Source organism: Aedes aegypti, chromosome 2, assembly GCF_002204515.2.
Source record: "Aedes aegypti strain LVP_AGWG chromosome 2, AaegL5.0 Primary Assembly, whole genome shotgun sequence".
Taxonomy (NCBI): Eukaryota; Metazoa; Arthropoda; class Insecta; order Diptera; family Culicidae; genus Aedes; species Aedes aegypti.
Genome location: NC_035108.1, coordinates 336,021,550 through 336,047,776, shown reverse-complemented (window position 1 = coordinate 336,047,776; position 26,227 = coordinate 336,021,550). Strand labels below are relative to the sequence as shown.

The 26,227-nt window shown below is 38.8% G+C and overlaps 1 protein-coding gene across 1 annotated transcript in view; it reads left to right on the top strand.

Moving 5' to 3' along the window:
- LOC5574879 (estradiol 17-beta-dehydrogenase 11) overlaps positions 1-26,227 on the top strand; it is an 89,821-nt gene that overhangs the window by 49,526 nt on the left and 14,068 nt on the right. The window contains exon 2 of the mRNA XM_001661639.2: positions 1,059-1,176. Coding sequence (XP_001661689.1) covers positions 1,059-1,176 — 118 coding nt within the window. The remainder of the gene's footprint in view (positions 1-1,058; positions 1,177-26,227) is intronic.

Here is a 26,227-nt window from a genome sequence, read left to right as displayed (position 1 = left end):
TTCTAATGAATTCATTTGTTTTTCTTTACATTTTTAATTGGAATGTTCTATTCTTGAATGGTAAAGAGGACGAGCCGTTTAGTTTTCTAACAGCTAATAACATACATATAGTACTACTTAGCTATAACCGAAACATATTTGACACTTCGATACGAACTCAAAAGAGATCCAAACTGTTTTGTTTATTGTAATGATCGACTGAATGGAGCATGTGGTATGGATGCAATCATCATTCATACATACGCCTAAACTTCAAGTTTTTTTGTCATTTGAAACCAAAGTTTTTGAAACTATGAATGTTTCTGTTGAAACACAGATTGGCGTAATATACTTTCATAGCTACCTATTTGCCTTTTAAATGCAGTGGGCAACATTTTAATTTGTTCCAAGCTGACTTGCGGAAATTGACTCGCAATAAGTCTAATATTTTTGTCATTGGAGATTAAATGTCTAAATGCCAAATATCACTCGTGAAAAAAAATCTTAAAGCCGTTCCAACGGCAGGACTTTATTAGACGAGTGCTATTCATGAGATTTTTTTCGCAAAAATCTCATGAAGATACGATTGCCTCACTCGAACTCCATGTGGATTTACACCTACCGGAATTTTTTTTTTCCTGATTGAGGTAAGGTTTTCTGTAGACTTTGTTTAACTTTCCTAGAAAGACAAAAATAAACAAAATAAAAACTGCTCAATATTGCATGCGTGTATTTTAATTACTGGAAAGGTGTGAACATTGTTTCCAAATTTAAACCGCAAATCGAACGCCTCGAGCCAAGTTCGACAAATTGACACTCAAGCGCACCTGTCTAAGCATTTACAGAATTAATAAATTGATATTTATTCATATTCAATGTCTAATAACAGTCATGCAACGAATCGTGAGAAAAATCGCACAAAACTGACCAACTGCTTGTTGCTTGCATGGTCTGATGGTTACATACGGCACCGCACGAGATGGGGGTGCCATAAATGTATATGCAATAAACTGTTCAAACAATAATCATAGCGTTATACGGCTGTTTGCTCATGAAACATCTTCTTCTGTTTGTTTCAGGATGTCTCCGGCCAAGTGGTACTAATCACCGGAGGAGGCGGCGGAGTGGGGCGAATTTTGGCGCAGAACTTTGCCAGACTCCGAACCCGAGTCGTCATTTGGGATATTAATAAGGATGGTAAGTACCTAGCTACAATATGTTCTAGCATATACAGTGATTCAAATTCATATTCGTACATACGAAGTATATGAGACAAAAAAACTATAAAATAATATAACGAATTCTAACAAATCGTTTTCATTTACTTGGATCTTTGGAAAAAGTAATGAATTTGTGTCTAAAATTTACCAAATTTCACATTCCACATTCAACATTCAAACAACACTTAAAACGTGATTTCAATGATCCATATGGTTTCTCAAGTCCTTTGTAACGTTGCTCAGTTGTATTAGAGTAGATTTATAAATGAAACTTTAGTGGATGTATGACCATTTTTCAATTAGTATATCTATAAAGTGTAGTAAGACGAACAGCAACATATATTTTTTTAAATAACATTTTCCTAGGAATGAAATCTTCGAAAGCTGAGTGAGCTCCAAAAACTTATAATCAGTTTTAGAGTAGCTACGAGTTGGTATCGACAACCTTGAAATTAGAATCTTGTTTCAAATAACATGTGTAAGAAACCTCATACCATTACGGTTAAATTCACGGATTCGAGTAAAATGAGCTTAGTGTGTATGATCTTCATTATTGATAGAATAATTTATGTTTGATACATCATTTCTCGCATAATCTGAGATAACGCCCTAAAAGCCATTGGTAACCTCGTGTGTAGCTCGTTATTTCTGAGCAAATAAATGAATGAGCATCTAAACCAATACCACTGGCAAGTAGAGAAAGATCCTTCCTTCACGATAGAGGTTTTAAATAACGTGTAGATCCATTCAAATGCTCAGGAACAACGAGCAACACTCATGGTTACCAATGGCTTTTAGGGCGAGATCATAAGTTATGCGAGATTTGATACTTTTTGAACCAACTTCATGTGTAAAGAATGCCCCTGTACGTTTATGAAATTGAGTCACTGTATTACGGTCTCCGACTGCAGCTAGGTGATAATCAACTACCAAGCGAAAATGGGCATGACTCAAACCAAAACGAACAGATAATTTATTCCATCCTACAAAATCCGGTCATTGAACTCCTAGATTTGCCTCTCTAAGTGCTTCCCTATGTCGCCATACTTAGCGCTGAATTTTAATCGTTCTCATCATAAAAGTGACCGCAAAGTAGAGTGTCTCGATCATGGTGGTAAAAACGGGCACCGACATCTTGTACAGTCCTCCGCAGGTGAATCGGAACGGGCGCTGCGAGTGCATGATCACGATCAACATCATGGTTTTCACGCTTCGGTAGTGCTTCTCGATGGGACTGCGGTACTTCATCTGTCCGGGCCAGTCCTGCTGGTAGAGGGCGTTGGCGGTCAGGTGGTTCTGTAGAATGAGATTGGGGAGAAAAATTAGGTTAACTGAGCGATAAGTATGTGTTACACTTATTATACCACTATTTATATACTTATTATACTACTAATTCTAGAATGTTGCATAAATTATTTTCCAGAACCATTTTTTTTTTCAAAATGCCTTGAAAAATCAAATCCCCGAAAAGCATTTTTGTTTAAAAAAAAAAAAAGGGCAAGAATAGTTTCCAGTGACAAGATGATAAACTAAGAAATAGGAAGCAATAAAAATAAACAAATTGGAGAGTAAGATGCACCGAGATCGGTCCAGCGATTCCGGTTGGAGGGTAGCTTCCGGTTCCCTGGCGCCCCGAGGACCCAAAACTGGTGGTTTGTCACGATCGCTACTCGGCATAGTCCCCGACGGTGGAGCTAGAGCGAAGAGTTCCCGACGTAGGAATATCTCCCGAAACCGTTAACGTAACACGTTTGTTCTCGCTTCACTGGTGCTGACCGGTGAAGTGTCGAAGTCGATCCAGCGATTCCGGTTTAAGGATGGCTCCCGGTTCACTTGTACTCCGACGACTTAAGCCGGTGACTCGCTATGGACTAATCAGAATAGTGCCTGACACGGTGAATCTATCCTACTCCGATTTACCCGACGGTGGAAGATCTCCCGAACCGATGCTATCCGGGCAGATGCCGAGGTCCGTCCTGCAATTCCGGTGGAGGGAAACTTCCGGTTCACATGCGCCCTGACGTCCATTTACCGGTGCTGATTCGCGATTTACTCAGCTAGTCCCCGGCGGAAGGACATAGCCTACTCCGATGCGATGTTGGTCGGTTAAGTGCCGGGGTCGGTCCTGAAATTCCGGTTGGAGGATACCCAAGTAACCACAAGCATTAAATCATTACATTAATTTGATCGGAAGTCAACATTTGTTGCATTAATAATGTTATCATGCATTTATTCAATAACTGTCAAGCAATGACCCATTTGATTAACATTATAAATGCTTTGTGGCATTATTTTAATTCAGCATTATGTTAAGCGTTTAGAGTGAATATACAGTTATGCTGTCATACAAGATTACGTAACCTCATTAAACGCACTCGAATCTGTAATAAATAAGTAAGACGATCGAGCACGTTTGCACTCGCTCATTACGTTTTGTGGGATATGAAAGAACAATTTTTGTAATGAAATGAATTTCTTCCATCTTTAACCCCTATTTCATGATCTAAAGATATATGTATTCATTCAGAATTATGTTGTATTTTATCTATGAGACTCTTCTATTCATATGGAGCGAGAAGAAATGTTGATCAATATCTTTCCCCTGAAATCTCTTCAATGCGCTTGGGCTTTGTTTTGTTGGTTAAGTTCTGTTATTTCTTCCACGAGAAAGAATGGTGATCAAATTCTTTCTATTGATGTTTCATTTGGTGAGGAAAGGAAATCACTGTTTTTCAATCGCCGAAGAGAATTCTTTCTATACGTAAAAACTGGGCGAATAGTAATGGTTAACACATACAGTGGCTTTGTTTATAAGGAACTTTTATCCTACCTCATCACATCAGCAGCTTTAGCACAGGACACCAACGCGCCAGGCATCCAGCACACCATCATCCTAGTTGTGAGTTCAAATCCTGATTCCAGCAAAAAAAAACAATCATTGAGATGGTAACAAAACCATTGCACTCATTATTTTGTTGTTTACTTTCAACGCATGCCCTAAATATACATAATTTTAAGATAATATACATCATGAACCCTAAAAATACAACCATAAATGCTTTAGTAGGGCTTGTGCATTAAAACTGCTTTACCAAGTATTGCATTAATTTGGTTGTTGTGGGGCCCTTTTTCACTTTAATTATGCTTTATAAAGCTCTTAAAGATTATGTAACTTTAAAACAAAATCTGATAGCACACTATAGAGCAAACATAAAGTATTCATATACAGCTTCGTGGTTACTTGGGTAACTTCCGGTTTGCTGGAGCCTCGACGACTTATTATTACTCGCTTCCTCAGACTGGCTTGTCGAGTGCCGAGTTCGGTTCGGGGATTCCGGCTGCCCCAACGACTCAAAGCTACGCTGCGTTACGTACCGCTACTCCTCTCGCCATTTTCGTTGTAACAGAGACATCAGCTGGATGATTGTCCTGTTTACCGCGTCCCATTTTTCTTCGTCAGCACACATTCGTTGGACAATATTGTGCACATAAACGTCATTGCCAACGACAGATATCATTTCAGCTCGCTTATGCTCATGCTCATGCTGCGCGGATATTCAAAACCACGTGCTCAGGGGTTTCCTCAACGTCGTCGCACCCGGTGCATAACGGTGTCCAATCCTATTCAGGTATTTCTTGAGGCAGCCATGACTAGACAAAAACTGCGTGTTTTCTATTTACCCACATCGATAGGCACGGAACAGGGATGAGAAATGTACTGTAGCAAACATTTACCACCTCGACATTCACATTTTTCTACACGACCATCAAAATCCGAAGCAAACCATGACCGTTCAAAACAAAAAAATGTCACGGCTCTTCAAAACTGTAATCTTCTTCTTCGCAACGTTTTTTCAAACTCGAATGCGAAATGACTCGAGCACAGTGGTGACACGATTTTTCCGGTTTTCGGGGTTATGCATTTTTGCTAGATAAAGGCAGCATGAAATTGAACTTGTTTATATGTATCGCAACGGAATGATTGCTCTTGCTGTTAACGCTAATAGATATCAATTAGTAGAAAACAGAAGCGAAATATTAGCGATTGAATTATTTTACATTTTTTCCAATCATTCACCTCGAGATGGCTGCCCGAAAACGGTCATAGTGGAGAGACAAAAACAGTCAAGCAGTGTGTGAACCGTTGGCAGCGCAACACCTGATGGTATTGATGCTGCTTCTGCTTTGTGTTTTGGTTGACTGGCAGAATCGATGAACTGTGGCAAATTGTGATCACAGTTCTCAAGCCTGGCACGGAATGAGTTGTTGGGTCCATCTACCGTTCTCAGCGCTATCTCACTGCTGTTGTCCAGCGTGCCGCGGTCCCTGTAACACTCGCTGTCCTCTTCGAGTTGAAGGTTTATAGGGATCAATCCTGCAATCACAAAGACTGCCTGTTTTCGTCTGCAGTGCAGTCACCTACACGGTGCCAGCGTATCTGAGTATCGATGTGGATACGCTCGCCAGTAGTCGCTTCTTGCTGCTGCTGATCGCTGAAATGTTGGGCAAGATCCGGGATAGAGCTGATATTACCTTCACGGCCCTCTCACATACATAATCAACATAGCTGTTGAAGCTCAGCTAATCATCCATCATCACTCCCAGGTAGCTAACTTCCCGCTTTGAGTCGATGGTACACTGTTTAATCAAGATTCTCGCATGCTGCACTGCCTTTCGGTTGCTTATCATCACTACTTCGGTTTTGTGATGGGTTAACACAAGCTTCTTCCCTCGCATCCATTCTTCCACGGCGTCTACTGCATCGGTAGCAAGTATCTCTATCTCCTCTAGTGATATTCCGATGACTACGAGCACCACGTCATCCGCGAAGCCGACGATCTTCACACCCCGGGGAAAGTTTAGCTCCAACACTCCGTCATATAGGGAAAATGTACCAGTTATCGCCAGTTATGGTTCCCTATTTGGCCAAATGCAAAATATGGATAACTTTTAAATTTTTAATCTTTCTGAATGATTTAACATCAAGATTTATCCTTTATCTTACTGCTAAAACACAAAATATTTTTCAAAATGTGAAGGCATTCAAGATATCACGTATGGCGAAATAGGGAACCCCTATGGCCATAACTGGTACACCTACCCTATAGCGTTCCAGAGAGTCGGGTCAAGAATAGAACCCTATGGGACGCCCGCCGTGATTGTTGTGCACTTTTGCCCACCCAGACAACCAGAAATCGCATGAAAGTTCACGTTTCAACTCGTTTATTCATACTAATTACATCAAACCCGCAAAAAACCGTGGATAAACTCGTCGGATTGATGAGCTTCCTCGCATAAAACACTTCTTTTCTGAGTTCATTTGTACATTTTGTTTCGTCCCGTACACTCGTACAAAGTAAGTCGAATCAATCCGAAGCAGCTGTCAAATCAACATTTGTTATCATAAGTTAAGTCGCATAAGTTCACAGGTTAGTTAGGTAGAATATTTATACACTCGCATTGTATGTTGTTATTCATCACATAATGTATGCACCCATATTGCCTCCACTTTCGTACGTAGAAGGCCTTTTCGCGACATCTTATAAGTGAAATTTTGCACATACAAAGCCTCCAGGTGATTTCGTTATACGTACATTTTGGTTATCTGGGCAGTGTCTGTTTCGTAGACCACGGTTTTGAAAGTAGTTCCTAAAAAATTTACAAAGATACTCGGGGACCTCCAATCTGTGCAGCGATTCGGCGATCGCAGCCCAACTGGCACTGTTGAAGGCATTTTTTACGTCCAGAGTGACCACTCCGCAGTACCGATTACCTCTTCTCTTTTGCTTCCGAGCCGTCTGCATAGCTTCCACTACCTTTTGGATGGCATCAACGGTGGATCTACCTTTCCGAATGCCAAACTGCATGTCGCACAAGCCGTTTTCTCCCTGCGTGTATTTTTTAAGCCTGTTTAGGATTACTCGTTCTTACACATTGCCAACTGTGGTCTATATGCTGAAGGATTTCCAGGAGGCTTCCCTGGTTTCGGCAGCAACACCAGCCTTTGTCGCTTCCAAATGTCGGGAAAGTTATCCTCATCGATACATTATTGCAGCACGATCCTGAACATATCCGGGTTTTCTTGGATTGCTGCTTTCAGAGCTACGTTGGGGATACCGTCTGGTCCTGGAGCCTTCCTGGTTTTCAAGGCTTTCGCCACCGCTATCAGTTCATCGTTCGTTACCTGGGCTTCTTCTTCTTCTGTATCCTGAGCTCCGTACGGTGTGGACGGCCAACTGGTCGGTTCGTTCCGCGGTAATAGCGCTTCAATAATAGTCTTCATCTTCTCCAGACACCTATCGGGTGACACAGCTGGGCCCCTTAACTTCGTCATTGCAACACTGTAGGCGTCACCCAACGGGTTAAAATTAGCGTTGCGACAGAGCTCCTTCAGACAGGCTTTCTTACTGAGTCTGATTTCTCTGTTAAGAGCGATTTTTGCCGCCGTGTAGGCTGGTCTTCCATGGACTTATCCACGGTCTTCTTTTATTGTCGACTTTCTTTTTTCTTTTCCGCTGTAAATGCGGGCCGTGTTTACATAAAATGACATCCGATCCAACATCCAGTGAATGAATGTTCACCGGATGAACATTGAGTGGATGAATGTGCAGCGAAATTGTTCATTTTTTGTAAACACGCCCCGCAGTAATGGTTTTCTTCCCGCTGGAAGTTGCGGCGTGACGTCATCGTAGATTAGTTCATTTGCTCTTTCAGCTTCGTTACGGGCTCTCTGCATCCTTCTCCTAGCCAATAGGCCAGGGGAAGTGGTTCACCTAGAGTGAATTTCTGTCAAAGAAAAAGTAGATTTTGTATGAGATTTGACAGAAAAATGAATGACAAGTTCATCCACTTCTCCTGGCCTATAGGGCTCTGCACTGTTTTGATTTCGTATGGGATTTTGACGTTTATTGGCCTTGTTGTTTACTAATGTCATGGTAGAGTGAAAAAGAGGGACTGATTTTTGTGCAAAGCCCCATAGAAATATAAGTAATAGAGTATAGTATAGTCGAGTTCCACCAGTAGGCTGGACGGTGACTATGTCTCGGTTTACCCTCTTTCATTACATCGTACGATCGTGCTAATGCCGCTGTCAACTCATTCGCAGTAAATAGCTGAGCATTGTGCTCCAACCTCAACGCCTCAACAAACACCTCCTTGTCAAACTGCGACGTTTTCCAACTGTCGTCCGCTACCAATATTGTACGGAATCGCTTGGATGCTCAAGTTGCTACCTACCAAATTTCATCAGAATCGATAGGACAGCTGAGGTAGCTGAGAAATTGCGATGGATACATTGTGGGTAGCAGCGTCTAATAGGAAACATGACTGTATTGTGTCGTGCTGATTTAAGTAGAGCAATGTTTCAAGCAGGGCTGGGAATGGTAATAGTACCAGTGTTGATAGACTCACACTCAAATCTCAATCAATACGCTCTCCCGTGAGAGCAAATTCATTAGAGATCTCGCAAATCTCACGCTTCACGCTAAGACTGCTCCACGCAGCGCATTTGTTAAAACTACATAGAATGAGGCAACCAATGCAGAACTGGCTGACTGAGTGAAAATTCTGTGTAGGTCGCACTCATTCTGTGAGTAGCCGACGTGTTGGCCTTCGGCTGTGCGGGGATCGATGGAAACGGAACTGTCAATCATCTCCCGCGCGGCAGCAAACAGTTAGCCGTTGGTGAGATTGGGAGTTTTTCGGGATTTTTCCAGCGAAAAGCCGGAAGATGGTCGCAAATGCAAAAGTGTTTTCCCCATTTGTTTCCGCTTTGACTATTCGAATGAAAAAATCTCTGAAAAACTTTGAAATTTGAATGTTGTTTTAATGTTTTCAGAAGCAAAACAAAAATGGAAGCGAATTTCGCATTCCAAGCGTTCCTCCTCTGTGCGCATTTACTTGTTTATCACCGTTTGCACAAAACTGTGTACAGCCCCCTTTACACAGAATATGTGCTGCATGAGGAGAGGCCGATATTGTGCGCGCTGCACTCATTTTTGAGCGGATGAAGTTTAGCGTGTTGAGATTTTGGTGCAAAATCACTCAATCAACTCAAACCGTAAAAAATGATTCAGTCGCAAAACCCGCCAAAAACTTGTGAAACCCGAATGTTGTTATTTACGTTAGAAAAGTCTACTATAATTTTACCAGATTAACAAGAATTTATTGCCGTGTGTGAGTAAACTGTGAAAATATGAGACAATGAGTCAAAAAGGTGAGCCAACTCATCCATTATTTTTTGACTGCTGAGTTGCGTGATTGACAACTTACACATGAAAAATTTCAAGCGTGAGTTATGAGAAATTGAATTTTTCACAACACTGAATAGTACTACTCGAATTTCGCGAAACTTACGTGACACTCCTCACTACAGTAGTTTTTAAACGCGAATCTCATCAAGCAGCCTATTTTAAGTGCGTGAGTTTTCTGAATTGGAAGTGTCATCACAGGCTGTAAATGTGGGAAATAGAACATTTTTCTACAGCAACTTTAGGTTGCCCTTAGCAACGGGTGTTTCACTACTTTCAAAGCATTTTTCCTACAGCAGCGATACGCATGAGTGTCACTGGCTTCGCTGACTGTAATTTGCTTTGCTTGGCTACTATGGACCGATGCACGAGTTCACTAATCTGACGTTTGAGCGGTGCCAAATCCACTCGTTGTCATGGTTACGTAAATAACACGGCACCGCTCAAACGTCAAAAGATGAACTCGTGCATTGGTCCATAGGGGACTGCACGCCGCGGTTGCTAAGGTAAAAATTTCTAAGTGCTTGACGTTTCGTGGCCTTGTTGTTTACGGTTCGGACTTAGAAAATTTCTGTCCGCGTTGGTGAAGCAACTTAGCTATGCAACGCTTCCTGAGATGAGATTTTCAAGCGCGTGGGCACATCCACGTGTTCACTTATGTTGATCGGCCTCTATCAGGATGAATGAACTTGACATTAATACGGGTGAAGTAGCGGAAAATCATTCGAACCACTGCACATTAGGGAATTCCGAGCCCAAAGGTGGATTTTTTTTTTTTTTTCTTTATTATAGTGATTTTTAACGTTTAAGGCTAGTTCATCACTAATTCCCCAAAGGTGGAAAAAATTGATAACTTCCACAATAGAAAGATAAAAAATAAGTTTTATAGCTCATTCGAAAGGAAATTTTCTCAGGAATCGATTGGTGATGGTTTCATGAATGTGGGGCCACTCTGGGATAAGCTATGGTGCCCGTTTTGCCCCGATTCCTTGAAAATTTTAGATTTTCATGATGTTTTGAGTAAAACTGTTTTATTGTGGAGATTATTTCCGATGAAGTCCATCATTTCTAGTCCATTCAACAATGTTTCACAGAGAACGTTATAAAAAGATGGAAATTTAGGGGATTATGGGGCCAAATGTACAATGCAATATTTTTGAAGAGAAATTTTTGTTTTAAATTTTTTCAACGTGTTTTTATATTGAAATAAATTTTTAAATAGTCTAATAATCATGAATATAGCTTGCAGAAATAAGTTGTATTAAATTTTTTAAAATATGTATGATCATTATTTATGCTCTATGCAAAATAAATATAAATATAACCAAATAAAAAAATCAAAAATGAATCCATCAAGAAATCATTCGGAGCTATATCCAAGCGGACACCAACCTTAAAAATGATGTTTCTTGCAGCGTATTCAGAACTATTAGATTTACAGACCACACTATAGAAGGTTCCAGGTACCCTGGGGGAAGTGGTTAATTAGGAACATATCCGGAACCATATCAATATGGGCATCAAACTTCATGATTTTCAAAGGTTATGCTTTCCGAAGCATTTCCAGCATCACCGGCTGCCATGACCACTTTATAGTAGCTTCCAGGTGCCCCGGGGGATGTGGCCAATTACGATAATTATGTTGTTTTATTTAGAAATTTAGGGATGTCGGTGGGTATTCAGATATTTATAAAATAATTCTGAATTTTACGAGTAAATTCTTACATCTCAGATTTCCTTCGGAAATCCGGAATTCATATAGGAACTTTAGGTTTCCAATAGGGATGTCGGATTTTTAATGATAATTCTGGAATTTGAAAACCGTTCTAGGAATATTGCGGAAATATTAGAAATTTGGCAAACAAAAAAAAACAATTCGGGTGGGGATGAGATTCCGGTTATAAATCTCTTGGAATTCTGTGGGTATCTTTGAGAAGGTATTTCTGTAACAATCTATCTGATTTCGGTGGGATGCCTGCGAATTACATTCCATATGAATGATTGTATTAATTTTGAGCGTCACTCTGAATGGATTTTTCTTTACATGCAGCATCAGTACTGCATGTTCGAAAGGCTTTTTATTCACACCAAAAGTGTAGTAAACTTTGTGGATTTCGTTTTTGAGTAGATGCTACATGTAGTAAAGTTCAGAGTTGTGTTTGATCCTTCGACCTTGACGCTTGCTCCTGCGGGGGCCGGCGATGAGGGCAGGATCAAACATGTCGCGCATCGGTCGAGTGAAAGTGAAAAAAAACCGCGATCGCTCAGTTGTGTTTGATCTTCCGACCTTGACGCTTGCTCCTGCGGGGGCCGGCGATGAGGGCAGGATCAAACATGTCGCGCGTCGGTCAAGTAAAAGTGAAAAAGTGGCGTGATCCGTTAGTTGTGTTTGATCCTTCGACCTTGACGCTTGCTCCTGCGGGGGCCGGCGATGAGGGCAGGATCAAACATGTCGCGCGTCGGTCAAGTAAAAGTGAAAAAGTGGCGTGATCCGTTAGTTGTGTTTGATCCTTCGACCTTGACGCTTGCTCCTGCGGGGGCCGGCGATGAGGGCAGGATCAAACATGTCGCGCATCGGTCGAGTGAAAGTGAAAAAAAACCGCGATCGCTCAGTTGTGTTTGATCTTCCGACCTTGACGCTTGCTCCTGCGGGGGCCGGCGATGAGGGCAGGATCAAACATGTCGCGCGTCGGTCAAGTAAAAGTGAAAAAAAAACCGCGATCGCTTAGTTGTGTTTGATCTTCCGACCTTGACGCTTGCTCCTGCGGGGGCCGGCGATGAGGGCAGGATCAAACATGTCGCGCGTCGGTCAAGTAAAAGTGAAAAAGTGGCGTGATCCGTTAGTTGTGTTTGATCCTTCGACCTTGACGCTTGCTCCTGCGGGGGCCGGCGATGAGGGCAGGATCAAACATGTCGCGCGTCGGTCAAGTAAAAGTGAAAAAGTGGCGTGATCCGTTAGTTGTGTTTGATCCTTCGACCTTGACGCTTGCTCCTGCGGGGGCCGTCGATGAGGGCAGGATCAAACATGTCGCGCATCGGTCGAGTGAAAGTGAAAAAAAACCGCGATCGCTCAGTTGTGTTTGATCTTCCGACCTTGACGCTTGCTCCTGCGGGGGCCGGCGATGAGGGCAGGATCAAACATGTCGCGCGTCGGTCAAGTAAAAGTGAAAAAAAAACCGCGATCGCTTAGTTGTGTTTGATCTTCCGACCTTGACGCTTGCCCCTGCGCGGGCCGGCGATGAGGGCAGGATCAAACATGTCGCGCGTCGATCGAGTAAAGCGAAAAAGTGCCGCTTTCGATTAGTTCTTTATGATCTTCCAACATTGACGCTTGATCCTGGGCAGTGCTTCAAGAAAGCCCGAGTAGTCGTCAGTTGTTTTCCATCACGGGTCGCGCGCCTATTTTCTCTGAGTGCTTTTATATAGCCGAGCAAACGACTGAAGCTGAAAGTGGATTGTTGCTGCTCAATGATGACGGATCAATTGGTGAGCTCATTTCATGCTACTGTTCCTATTCTATAAAATATGTATGACTGAACCGTTAATCGTTACAACGGTGAGATGTAAATATGTTGTTTCAAAAAAATATGAATGGTTCGTCACTGTGAGTGTCGACATAAACTCTGATTCATAAATTATTTATGTCTAAATTTTTTTTATTCAATACACCTTCTTCTTTTTACCTTAATTTTGTAATCAAAAATAAAACTTTGAATGGTTCGACACTTCAAGTGTAGACTTCCGAAAGGTTCACTTTATTCAATAAACTTTGAATGGTTCGTCACCTCAAGTGTCGGCATAATTTTTCTCTACATAGATATTGTTCATATCAAATGAAAATATTATATTTACATATAAGCATGTTTATATCTCACAAAAAATTATTTATTATGGTCTAATCGCTTATCAAAGTGAATCCTGTGACCCAACGATCCTTCCCATTAACAAACATCCCTCCCAGTAACCTTTGTGGAGATGCAGAGGCAAACACGGTCTCCAAATAGCAAAGGTTACATACTAACATTCCTTTCCCCTATCCCACCTGACTGCAAGGACGTGGCCGGCGCCGTTATTGACCATGTATAAATAGAGGCACTGAATTATGCACACTGAAGAAGATTATGGCCAATCCCAGCCGAACTTCTAGTTGATTCTTTGTGCATTTTCACTGACTTCGGTCAATCACGGAATAGCAACCATTGATATGTGTAGTCAGTCTAAGCTAAGCTAAGCTAAGCTAAGATGCTACATGTAGTAAAGTTCAACGCTTTCTGTTCATACAACCCATTGTCTCGTAGATGGGCTACATCTCGTCTGCATCAACATGATCAAAAGCCAGATAATTGTGGATTTTTTTATAATGACATATTCTGAAAGGAAGCGAGCACTGTCCTGTACAACTCTCCCGAAGACAATACCCATCTAAATGGTCGAATCCGTCCCCAATAATAGTAACTAGCTTACACGGAACTAGCGGGAGATGGGCAAATTTTGTGGTCGATAGTGAACATGTAAATGGCACATCACTTCTCTAGAATTATCCACGCACAATGCGTGGATGCTTCCAAGATTTTGGTAATTCCAACCAGTGGTTCAAATGATTTTCCGCTACTTCACCCGTATTAATGTCAAGTTCATTTGTCCTGATAGAGGCCGATCAACATAAGTGAACACGTGGATGTGCCCACGCGCTTGAAAATCTCATCTCAGGAAGCGTTGCATAGCTAAGTTGCTTCACCAACGCGGACAGAAATTTTCTAAGTCCGAACCGTAAACAACAAGGCCACGAAACGTCAAACACTTAGAAATTTTTACCTTAGCAACCGCGGCGTGCAGTCCCCTATAGTGCGAGTCTCATAACTTTTCCCAACTCTGGTTGCCAGCTACGACTCAAATTTACACCCTTCATGGAAAAGTGTACTACAATTGTAGAGTATTTCTATATTGCTGAGCATTCTATTTTTATATTCCGCTCAAATTTTATGATTTGGATCTTTTCAATTCTTCTTAAGCAGTGTTACCAGTGGGTACACGACGTTAGGCATAAATACGTTATGCATAAGGACGTTAGGCATAAGTACGATAGGCATAAATGCGATAGGCATAATGGACGATAGGCATAATTTATAAAATGAAAATCGAAATCTTTTGAGTGAAAAGTGAGCTGACTTTTTTGCTAATTGTGAAGGGCTTCAAAGATCAAAAGTGTGTCTTTTAAAATACGATTGCCTTGCAGTCGTCCCATAGTTGTGAACTCTTTGAGGGCAATTTCTATGACAAAGCTTGATTACATGATTAGCATGAAAATGCTGTAAATTGCCTTCATTAGCTTTGTGGTACTTTCTGCGACCATAGAGCGAAGCCATGCTGGAGGTATATTAGTTCGATTCTAAGTCAACCCAGGATCCTTAGCCATGAAGTATAAGCGTGCGCATGTATCATGCATAAATAAGAATGCAAAATGGCTACTTTGGCAAAGCAAACTTTTGGTTAATAACTGTAGAGGTGTTTCTAGAACACTAAGCTAAGGTCTTGTGTTGGGCCTAGAATAAGAACGACGCTGTAACTGCTGCTCATATTTTGAGTTTGATTGTACACATAACTGGCACATTTTCCATCAGAGATTATCCCTTCTTTAAATTATAGGCTTTTCTTTATAGTTACACTCATTAAATAGTAAAAGAATGTTTTGTCATCTTCAAACTTGAATCGTAATAATAAACTGACACCATTTACTAGAAAAATTTTCAAATAATATGATATTTCCAGTGCACGACATCCGACATTCATAGTAATCTTAGGAAAATACCTACAGAAATGCTTGAAAGCGGAATTGAATGAAATTTTAAAATAGAGCCAATTTAAATTTAACTTTGAATTTTTGCATAACCTCCCCTTCAACATTGTTGGGCCCAGTTTGGCATTATGCGGGGGCAGTTCAAAAAACATTTAGCAAAACCTGAAGGTTTTTAAAAATATTGCTTCATAAATCCGAGGAGTTTTAATATATCCTCAATTTATTGCCTATTTTTTATTATCCCCCTTTGATCATCCAAAGATTCATGGGACAAAAAATTAAAAAAAAAATCGTATTGGCCTTTGGGCCATACCACGCATATAAGAAAAATTGTATGCGACTTTTGAAACAATTTTGTATTTTTGAAAAATGTTTGTGAAATTGTATTATTTTATATCCTACAAATGCCTGGGTCTAATTTAACATGTAATACAAACGTTTGTACCTTTTATATTTTTCTACATTCAATCTATCCCTATCACAGCAGAAGAGCTTTCGTTAGTTACACGGATAATAAAATATGTTTAAAAAAATTGACATTTTCAAAAGTACTGCAAAAACTCAAATATTAATTATTATCAAAAACCTGTACCCAGAAGAGGCTTCAATAGAAAACGAAAGAGGATAGGGATGCTCAAAAATAACAATTAAAAAAATCAACCACCAAATTCCACAAATTTACGAATAAAAATAAATCATTGTCCAAAACGTGTTTAGATCGATTTAAGATAGCGATCGAAAATGAAAATTTGGGTATTAGAGGGTTAAGGAAGTTAAACAGAAATTACTGACGAAATTTTTAGCAAAGCATCACATAGTATTCCTCAAGGGATTTCTATATGGAACCTATTACCTTTCAATATAAAATACTCAAATCTACATTTTATTCTCTTTTTTGAAGATTATCCACAGAGGTTCCAAAAATACGTAGAACAGTTTCTCGGAATAATATTGAATTGCAATGAAGCAAAATACCTAATATATTCTAATGTAAAAACCACTAAAAAATGTTTGAAAGTGACCATCGAAGCAATCGGCAACGGTTTTTCGAAGGAACTTCTGGGAATCATTACTGAATAAATTTCTTTAAAATTGTTTAGACGAATAAATGGTAAACGCCGTCAAAATATATTTTTAAAACTTTTAGCATGAATCCCTATAGAAATTTTGAATGAACCCATTGGAAGTTTTATAATTTTCCCGGAAACCGGAAATTTGTCTCGTCGAAATCTTCGAAAGAACTTCAATATCTTCACATTGAGCAATGACAAAAAATGCTGGGAGGCGTTTTGGACAGAGGACAGATTCTGAAAAGAACCCCTCCAAGATGCAATAGCGGGTTTTCTGGAAAGGGAGAGCTTCCCGAAAAAGACAATGCAAGGTACCCGAAAATTTATTGATGATTTTCCTTAAAGCTCGTGTTTATTAAAAAAAAATCTAGCGTCTCAAAAACATTACTAGAAGGATCTCATGAGGGATCTCGGAAGAAATTATTGAATAGATCGTTTGAGCTAATATTGCTTGGGACTATTTCAGAGTCTCCCACGAAATTTCAGAAAATAAATATTCAATCCTCTATAGGATAAATAATTTTCCGTTTGAATTCTTCAATAATCACAGCAAGAATTCTTGGAAAGAATCCTTTAATATGAAAAAGAATTCATTAAAAAGTCATGGTAATGCAATATAACTCAATGAAACAGTGCTTGGTGCAAATTATGGAGGATTTTTTAAATCCTTAAAAGAACACCATGTTTTGAAAAATTCTCGTGAGGGCTTCCCAGAAAAAAATCTTGGAAGAATACAAAATGGTATTTCTGGGGAAATATTTGGGGAATTTATGAGTATTTTCGAAACATCAGCTACTCTGTTGTGTCACTTTAACAATATAACGGAAATTGAAGAAAAAAAAAACAATCGTTACAAGTCTACACCATGTAGGTTAGGGCTGTTCAAAATTAAAAAAAAATGAAAATCCAATCTCCCACGCTCTTTGAAAATATCATGTAAATTTAAATTCTTTAAGATGCACATAAAAGAAGTGAACCAATTGACGCTATTTTACGTCCGTTCTTGAAATTACATGACTTAGAAAAGCCAAAAAAAAAAGATACACGCCGAGACATAAAAGTAAGATTTAGGACTTACTTTTACATCACGACGTGTAATCCCTCTAGCTAGAGGCTTTTTTCGAGTCACATTTATAAATAATGTACTATAATGTACAAACAGAGAATAGAAAAACTTACCAACTAATAACCAGTAACGAGAATCCTGCCTCCCGTTAATATCCGCTACAAGCTATCGAGTTGTATTAGCAAAACTGCCCCAGCATTTTCGACCACATAACAGATATTTGAAACCATTTAAATTTCCATTCGAATCAAGATGGAACTGAAAGAGATCCTTCATTGATCTGGCGGTTATTGATGATGATGATGATATAAGCTGCCATCTATTGTAGCAAGGTATCCACCGGTAGCAATGGCCTGTTCTAACAAAACAATTTGTTCAAGATTGTATGACTATTTGTATTCAATCATACTTCTGACTGAAGGGCCAAAAACGAATGGTAGACCCGTAAGCAGAGACACTTACGCGAAACCCGCAAGGGAAAAAGAATCTCCTTCCAAAAGTAAGTTCACACAAACAGTCGTACAATCAAGCCCTTGCTTGTCAGAATGACCCAATAGATGGGAAGAAGAGCCCGCCCTTTTTCCACGAAATGTTGGCAATAGGAAGTTGACAGTTTCACTCTTCCTATCCATCTCGCTTCAATCGGGTGCCCTGATGGTCCCACCCAACCCAAAATGCATGAAACATTGGAAATATAATCAAATAATACAATTCATCATGAAAAGATCTCACCGGTTTTCTTTATCCTTGTAGCTGGTCGTCAAAACGATGTCGTCGAACTATTCCACCGTTAACTATTGAGTATTATTTATGCGAGTTACTACGAAACTGTTCAAAACCCGGGAAAAAAACAAACTCCCACTCCTGCGATAGGGCGGTACGAAAATCGGATCCACTTGCTGATCTTCTCGAAAATCGAAAAAAAAAAGGCCAGAACACTTTGCTTATGCGAAAACTGTACCCGCTTGCTGGGCTTCTCGAAATGAAGATCCTTCATTGATCTGGCGGTTATTATGCACAAAATATCTGTCTTCGCGAAGAACACTGCACTTTAATTCTGTTGGTAATTTCTTTTGGTCATCCAAATGCATCCAAATGCTTCACTACAACACATTTTACAAACCAACATCACAGGGCAACATGGGCCTTTACAGCCGAACAAAGCGAAATTTTGAATCTTCTCAATTTAATCTCCAACGTATTCACTAACCACTCGCGCACCGGTAGCAAAAACAGCACAACAATCACCAGAAATGATTTTTTGCAGATATTTATCAAGTTATTACAAATAATGATGATATTTTGATAAATAACTTCCGCTTAAAAAAAATGATACACTCGAGAACGTCTTACCGCGGCCATGTTCGAAAACAAACTTGACGGTTCGTAGGACGCTATCAACAAAGTCGATAGTCATGTAAATTCACGTTCTGTTTTACTCAAATTTAAGTGTTACGACAAACTTTAATGGCTTCTAATATTTGTTTTTAGTACCCTGACACTTTTTTTAATGGTAATGTAAAACTGGGTTATAAAACACTAAAATATTCTAATACATCAATTAAAACGTGAAATTTAGTTATTTTTGAGTTTATGTAAGTCACATGATAATTAATTGCAATAAGTTTTACGTCATCTCTTGTGCATGTCTTCCTTACCATCGTTATCATAAAAATAGGGTTCTGTGAAATTTTCAGCTTTTTCGGTGGTGATTTAAAGGTGGCCCAAAGACAATATAGGTTTATATGGAAATTACTATGCAGAAATTTTGAAAAATGTTCTAATTACGTTAGATCTGGAATGTATGTCCCATAGTGAAAACTCATTTTTCAAACCATAGTAAAGAAAGTTGTTAAAGACAGCAACTCAATATGACGAATAGGAGAAGAGATATTCATAGGTCTGTTTGCTCTTATTTAGCCTGATATGCGATTATAGCCCTGCAAACATCTACAAAAATCCCAAACAAAACTAGCGCAAAAGAAATGTGTTTCTTCAGCAACATCCTTCATTAAAATTTGGATAACGAGTTTTCGCTATGGGATGATAAGTTTGTACTTACATTCCAGTACTGACGTGTTTGGAGATTTTTTTTTTCAAATTTCTCCATAGTAATTTCACAGAACACCATTTTTATGGTAAGGATGGTAAGGAAGATATGGGAGATTAAATTTTCAAACATTATTAAATTTTGAATCGCCCTAATGTAGGTACTACTTACCTTCTCATCCAAGTCATCCACTAGATGGGCGTAATAGTAAAACTCGATGATGGTAACCACCACGTGAATGAGTCCCAAATAATTGAATACGCGGTCCTTGAGCATAACGAAGATGAGGGTGGAAATCGTCGTCACAATGTAGAATCCCAGTCCCAAGAAAATGGGCTCGACAATGTTGCGCAAAAGGGCAACTAACCTGCAAAAAGTTGACACATCAGTTGAAAATTACCACCAAATCAACTAAAATTAACTCAACTCCATAACTTCTCCATGCCGGCTAATACAGTACACCAACCGCCGCTCGATTCCGGTCCACAAGATTTCCTCCTTTTTCACAAAAACCTGCGGACGTCTTTCGCTCCTCCGCAACGCAATCGGGGGCTTGTCATGAAATATCTTTGCAAACGCCTTCGCCAGAATTTCCAGCTCTGTTTGGAACCAATGCATCAAAAACGACACCACCAGGATCGAAGTTGCGTAAACTCCGTGATGCAACAGCGAGAGAAGTGCATTCGCCTGCACCAGCATCATGTGATACCAGCTGACCTCCGACGCCCCAAAGCCCACGTACGAACTGGTCGGGCTTGTGAGAGCCATGAAGGCCACCACGTAAAACACGTTGAAGCCGGCGACGGAGAAGAAAATCTTCCACGTGATGAAGTAGGTCCTGCGACGGAGCCGATACGAAACGGGGTCATCCCGGTGGAAGACATGGGCGTTGAAATAGTCGATGAGGATTTGCGACTTGTCGAATGTGACTCGAATGACGGTCATCTTGAACGCAACTAGAAGGTAGGACATGAGCGAGATGATGCAGTAACCGAGCATTATCAGTGTGGTTTCACCGGACATTTGTACGATGACGAAGATCACCGGAGGGCATAGGAGGATGAGGACGAGGATCCAGCGCAGGTTGCGGCGGCCGTCCATGGCTTTGCGTCATTGAAAACAAGGATTAGATTGATTGATTAATACGCATTTTTTTACAAAAGTGAAATGATTAAGGTTTTTAACTGCCCATACTCGCATAATAGTTCCATTTTTTATAGGAAATCCCATAGAATATGGGACTGTTATGCGAGTATGTGCAGTTAATTACATCAAAATGAATAATTAGTTCGATGCTCTAGATAAATTTTCCGAACATCAAACCGTAACAGCCTCTAGCCCAGGCTTTTTGATTCAACTGAGGAAACAAAGAATGCCTTTAATCGTAGTCAGTTGTTCCGAATTTAGAGGATTCAGGCAGGAGATCTTGAACTCCATTAGAAGAATCAAGGTTTGCTTCAAATCGCAAAGAAAGGAGACTGTCGTGTTTTTTCGGAAACTCTTTAAGATCGCGAACTTCTTCTCAAACATCTTGAAGAGAAGAAGCACAGCTTTTTACTTATGACGTCTTACGTCTAGAAAAGTCTCTCAAGTGACTTTAAGTCTAATGCAGAGTTTAAAAATGGAATAAATGATTTAATTGAAGTAATCCAGTCCAAGTAATCATTATGAAAAAGAGAATCCAATCTGGCATTCGTCGGAAAGCGTTTTCTCAAGAATATTATTTAGTTCACTTCAACAAAAGTGATCTATACAAATTGCTAATTTAATGTGCGAAGTAAAATTGCTGAGTGATAGATTCCAGCAATTTATAACGATTTACATGTAAAAAAATATTGAAGGATCTTAGATAAAACTTAAAAATTTCATAATACCATAAATTTCTGTCAAACAATATTTGACCATGTAGTTTCAGTAATTCCGTTTACTTTTAAAAGACAGTCTTTGGAAAAACATCGCTCATGAATATCTTACCGAAACAATGAAGAAAATAGCGAACATGAGCAAAGCAGTCCGTATGGTTGGAAAAGTAGTTGAACCTTTTGTAGTGGTACAGCAAAAATGTCGAAACTCGACCAACCGTTCGGCTCCACATTTTCCGCTCGCAGCTGTGCACTGAAGCAACGATGAACTGAACACTGTAAATCTTTAGATGTCTTGTCTCGTTAAGTTTTCCACGGTAAGCACGAACCAAGCTACTTACAGCACAACAACCAAGATTGATGTGAAGGGCCACATCAAAGACAATGCATTCGTCAACGCCTCTGTGGCGAACTAAATTATTTATACTCGAGCGAAGTTTTAATTGTTGCGTAATGAGAAAAAGTTACCTAACCTAAAATTTTCACGCTTCGCTCAATTAATTCCGAGAGTTTCCTAAACATAATTACCTTGTTTGAAGCGTCTGATCTCATCAAGTACCATAAGGGCCAAGGACTTGGGTGACATTCTTACAATGTCACACAGTGGCGCGTCCTCATTGCAAAGGCTGAACAAAACCTGAATAGTACACCAATAGTGAACCCGAAAGAGCTGAAAAATGAACGCTTAAGGATAATTGATTTCATGGCAGATTTAAAACACATTTCAATGCAGAACGATTTACGAAAGATGTCAAGAAACATTCAAGGTTTCATATATTATGCATGTTATGGATTAAATTGAGTTTAAAGTAGTTTCTTCAAGTTTTGTGCTTCATTGTGCATTTCGAAGTGAACGGGCCGTTCGTGAGCAGCGTTCGAATCTGGCACGAGAGTTCATTGTTTGCTGCGTTCAAGTGCAAAATTGGAACGCGTTCAGTTCACTTTTGGCTGAGTTTAAAATGCTTCACTGGTTTCAGGAACACACTTGGTCCAGTCTGTCTGAACACCGACCAACTGTAAGTCCGTATTCAGTATCGTGTACTAGATACAACTTGGAAAGCCTTGTTGGATAAATGTACGACTACTGCTGTTAAAATCAATATTCAGCAACTTGTTGCAGAAAATACTATTACCAACTTTTTTGACATTCAAAGTAATCTTCATGGAAATAAACAAAAAAACAATTTTGATTTTTCGGTGTATTTTTTTCCAAATTCAGATAAAAAAGGCTTCTTTAAAATAATAATCAAATAAAATACAAAAAATGAACATTAATAATCAATTGGGTCCTAAAATGTTTAATGAATTCTTGTTTTTATTTAATAATACGAAAGAGTATGTTCTTGTAACTACTTTAGCATTTTTTCTAACTCAAATAACGGCTATAACATTTTTAAATTTCAATTTTAAAAATGATTCCAAATATGAACCTTGACACTTGTGATCATGTTTGACATTCACAGTTTCGACAAAAATGCCACAGGGCATATAGTTTTAACACTGGGGTTGTTCCTATCTGACATTTCAGCAGGGACACGGAAAACAAAATATACCCAAAATTTGAGTTAAAACCAAAGTGTGGGACAAAATCTAAAAAATCATTAAAAAATGTTTTTTTGACTTAAACAAATGAAAATCATTTAAAAATTGAGTAAACATGTGTTTTTGCCCTAAAATTAAGCGTTTGATACTAAAATTGGGACAGGGCTTTAGGACCCAATTCTGCATTTTACACTGGATATGGTACCAATAGCGAAACACGAATGTGAAATTTTCTCCTCTCGAGCAAAAAAAGGGAAAGTAAAACTATTGCATATTTGAAAGTAAGGGTTATTTGCTACACACTCAGATAAGCTCATTTTTTTACCGCACAACCGATCGCTCGCTACTTAATTTAAACTGCTCACATAGTTACGGATCATCCACAGTTATGGATCACTTTGGCGTTCAACATTGGATAACTCGCTCAAAACATAAATGTTGACGTAAAACGTATTTTTCCCATGTCATACTATTTGTCTTCTACCATTTGTAATGTTAAGCACAATATTCAACCGCTAAATAACGGTGTTTTTGACAAATATTTAGATGGTACCACACAGCTATCATTATATGGTCGTTTTCTGTAAGAAGTGCCGTCAGCATTCATAAGCTCCTACAGGTGCTAAAATTCATAAATTATAGCATAAAACATGCTCATTCGCTTCGATTTAGTATAAATTCATCTCTGCAAAATATTTTTCTAAATTTTTGGTTCTAAATACCGAATATTAGCACTTCTAACTAGTGATCCATAATATGGACTAGGAAATGATTGTTTACCACGGTCATGGATCACTCCCAAGAATGTAGATTTCTGCCATTTTAAGCATTGGATTCGACATTTTCAGACAATAGCACTAAGGATAAAACTAATAAAACATCAAGGTTTGTAAATTTTATTTTTAGCAGACAAAAATGGGTGTAAAACTTGGTGTAAAGCGAGAACAGTTCATGTCTCAGCTACTACAATGCAGTATCACAAAAAAGGGCATTTTACCCTTGTTTCCAGCTCAAACACTGCTATTTTTTACAGTAATATGTGACACATTGTTAACTTTCGCCAAATCATGCAATACAGATGCATTGAGTTGAAAACCTCTTGATTTTGCGCACTGATCCGTAATATGTCCCAGTTTGATCCATAATATGGTTTTCAGAAACCGATTAAATTTTTATTTTTTACTAGTGGACCCGGTAAACTTTGTCTTGCCATCAATTAGGCTGTTTTAAGACGTTTGAAAACTCCCATACAAAGTCTCAGATTCGTTTTCTCTCGTTTTTCAACTATTACGCAGAGTAATCCTAAACTTTTTTCTCACACAAACTCGTCGGAACACTTGACGAATGTAACAGGGAAAGAATCAGGTAAATCCGTTGACTCGTTCTCAAGCCATTTCGTGACATACAAACATCACTCCATTTTTATTTATATAGATGTAATATGATGTTATGCATTTTATGTAAATATTACACTCAAAACAGTTTACTAACCAAAGTTCCAGTTTGCAACGATTCAATTCGTACTTTTAAATCACAATTTTACGTTTTCCATGTCGTTTTATTGCATTTTATAGGTTGGACTCCGCACTATTTGATCCTTAACTGTGAGGTCATGGTAGCTATCCTTAAGGAGGAGAGTTATCGCCCTTACTGTGGTATCTTGTAGTAGACGAACTCCTTAGAAATCTAAGAGATCAAGGTTTTGAGGTAATTGGATATGCCGATGTTCGTGGAAAGTTTGATAACACGATTTCCGATCGGCTACAAACTGCGTTAAACATTACTCTCAAATGGTGTACGAAAGAGGGGTTAAACGTAAACCCTTCAAAAACTATAATCGTGCCTTTTACAAGAAGGAAAAAGGTAAAGCTTACACAGCCTTCTTTGAATGGAGTTCAAATTAAATTTTCGGAAGATGTTAAACACCTTGGGGTTACTTTGGATAAGAAATTAAACTGGAACTCTCATCTGAGCAAGGTCATAAGTAAGGGTACTAAGGCCCTATGGGTCTGCAATAAAGCCCTAGGAAAAACTATGGGACTGCGACCTAATATGGTATACTGGATTTTTCAGCAATAGTCCGACCAAAAACAAAATTCATGCTGAAAAATATTATTGGAATCTTAACTTAATTCTATCCGCACTCAAAATTAATTAAAATATCCGATTTCTGATCTAAATTTATTGAATCTACACATTTTCCTATTATCAGAATCCTTACATAATTCGGGTAAAATTCAAAATTTTCCCAAAATTCACAATAAATTTTCTATTAACTGTATTTTCAGCTCATGGTGTGGTTCAGAATTTCCCCATGACACTGTTAAGAAACCTGTTCAGAATCTACTTTTGATTTTCAATTGTTCCAATTGTTCTCAAAATGGTTTTTCTATTTCTGCACAAATTTTGATCGTAATCAAGTCTGAAGGATTTTGTTAAGCAAATTAAATCACCGTGTTTAACTCTTAAGGTGAACATGAATCGAAGCCAAAGCTCAAATTTTCAAGAGCACAAATCTGGAGAACCGAACACCCGTTTGAGCTGAAAACTTAAACGATTGGTCACCACCATCAAATGATCAATCGATTAAGTTTTCAGCTCAAATGGTTGTTTGGTTCTCCAGATTTGTGCTCTTGAAAATTTGAGGTTTGGCTTCAATTTATCTTCACCTTAACTCTTCTAGATTCTTTCTTGTATTATAATCAGTCTAAAATACTTACAAGAATTCAGTTCGAAACACCATACAATTACAAAATTCTGATTGCAACTCACTCAAAATTCTGGTTCAAAAATATCAAGCGATCCAGATCTAAATTTATTCTAATTTTGTCATTTTTCATCTATTAAATATTATATATTAACTCTTTTAAAACAGATTATGGAAATTCAACTAAATATTGAAAAACACATGCGAAATTTTGAGCAAAAGTGCAAATTAGAAAATTACTGCTAAATTTAAAACTTCATAAATAAATAGCTTAAACCTTTAAAAATTCACATCAAATTTTACTTTTTTATAACGTAAAAAAAATAAGAATGTGTAGACAGCGCTTGTTTGATTTAGGTACTGTTAATCTAAATGTTTCTGTGGGCCCTTTTGTATGTCTCAAAACAGGTAAATTCAGTTTGTGGTCATTATAACGTTGATAAAAGTTCCATTTTGGCACGTTTCAATTTAAGGAACATGAAAATTTGTGTCATGTTGATGAAATCGAACCGGCACTGTACTTTTTAGCATTCCTTACACTAATTTTCAAAAGTTTACTATTTTTGTCACGCATTGAAGAAAATCACATCTGGTCACTTAAGACAAGATTTAAAGTTTATTGGGAGGTGAATGTTGAGCAAGCCATTTTAAAGTCAGTAAGCATCGAAGCGTCCTGTATTCTACC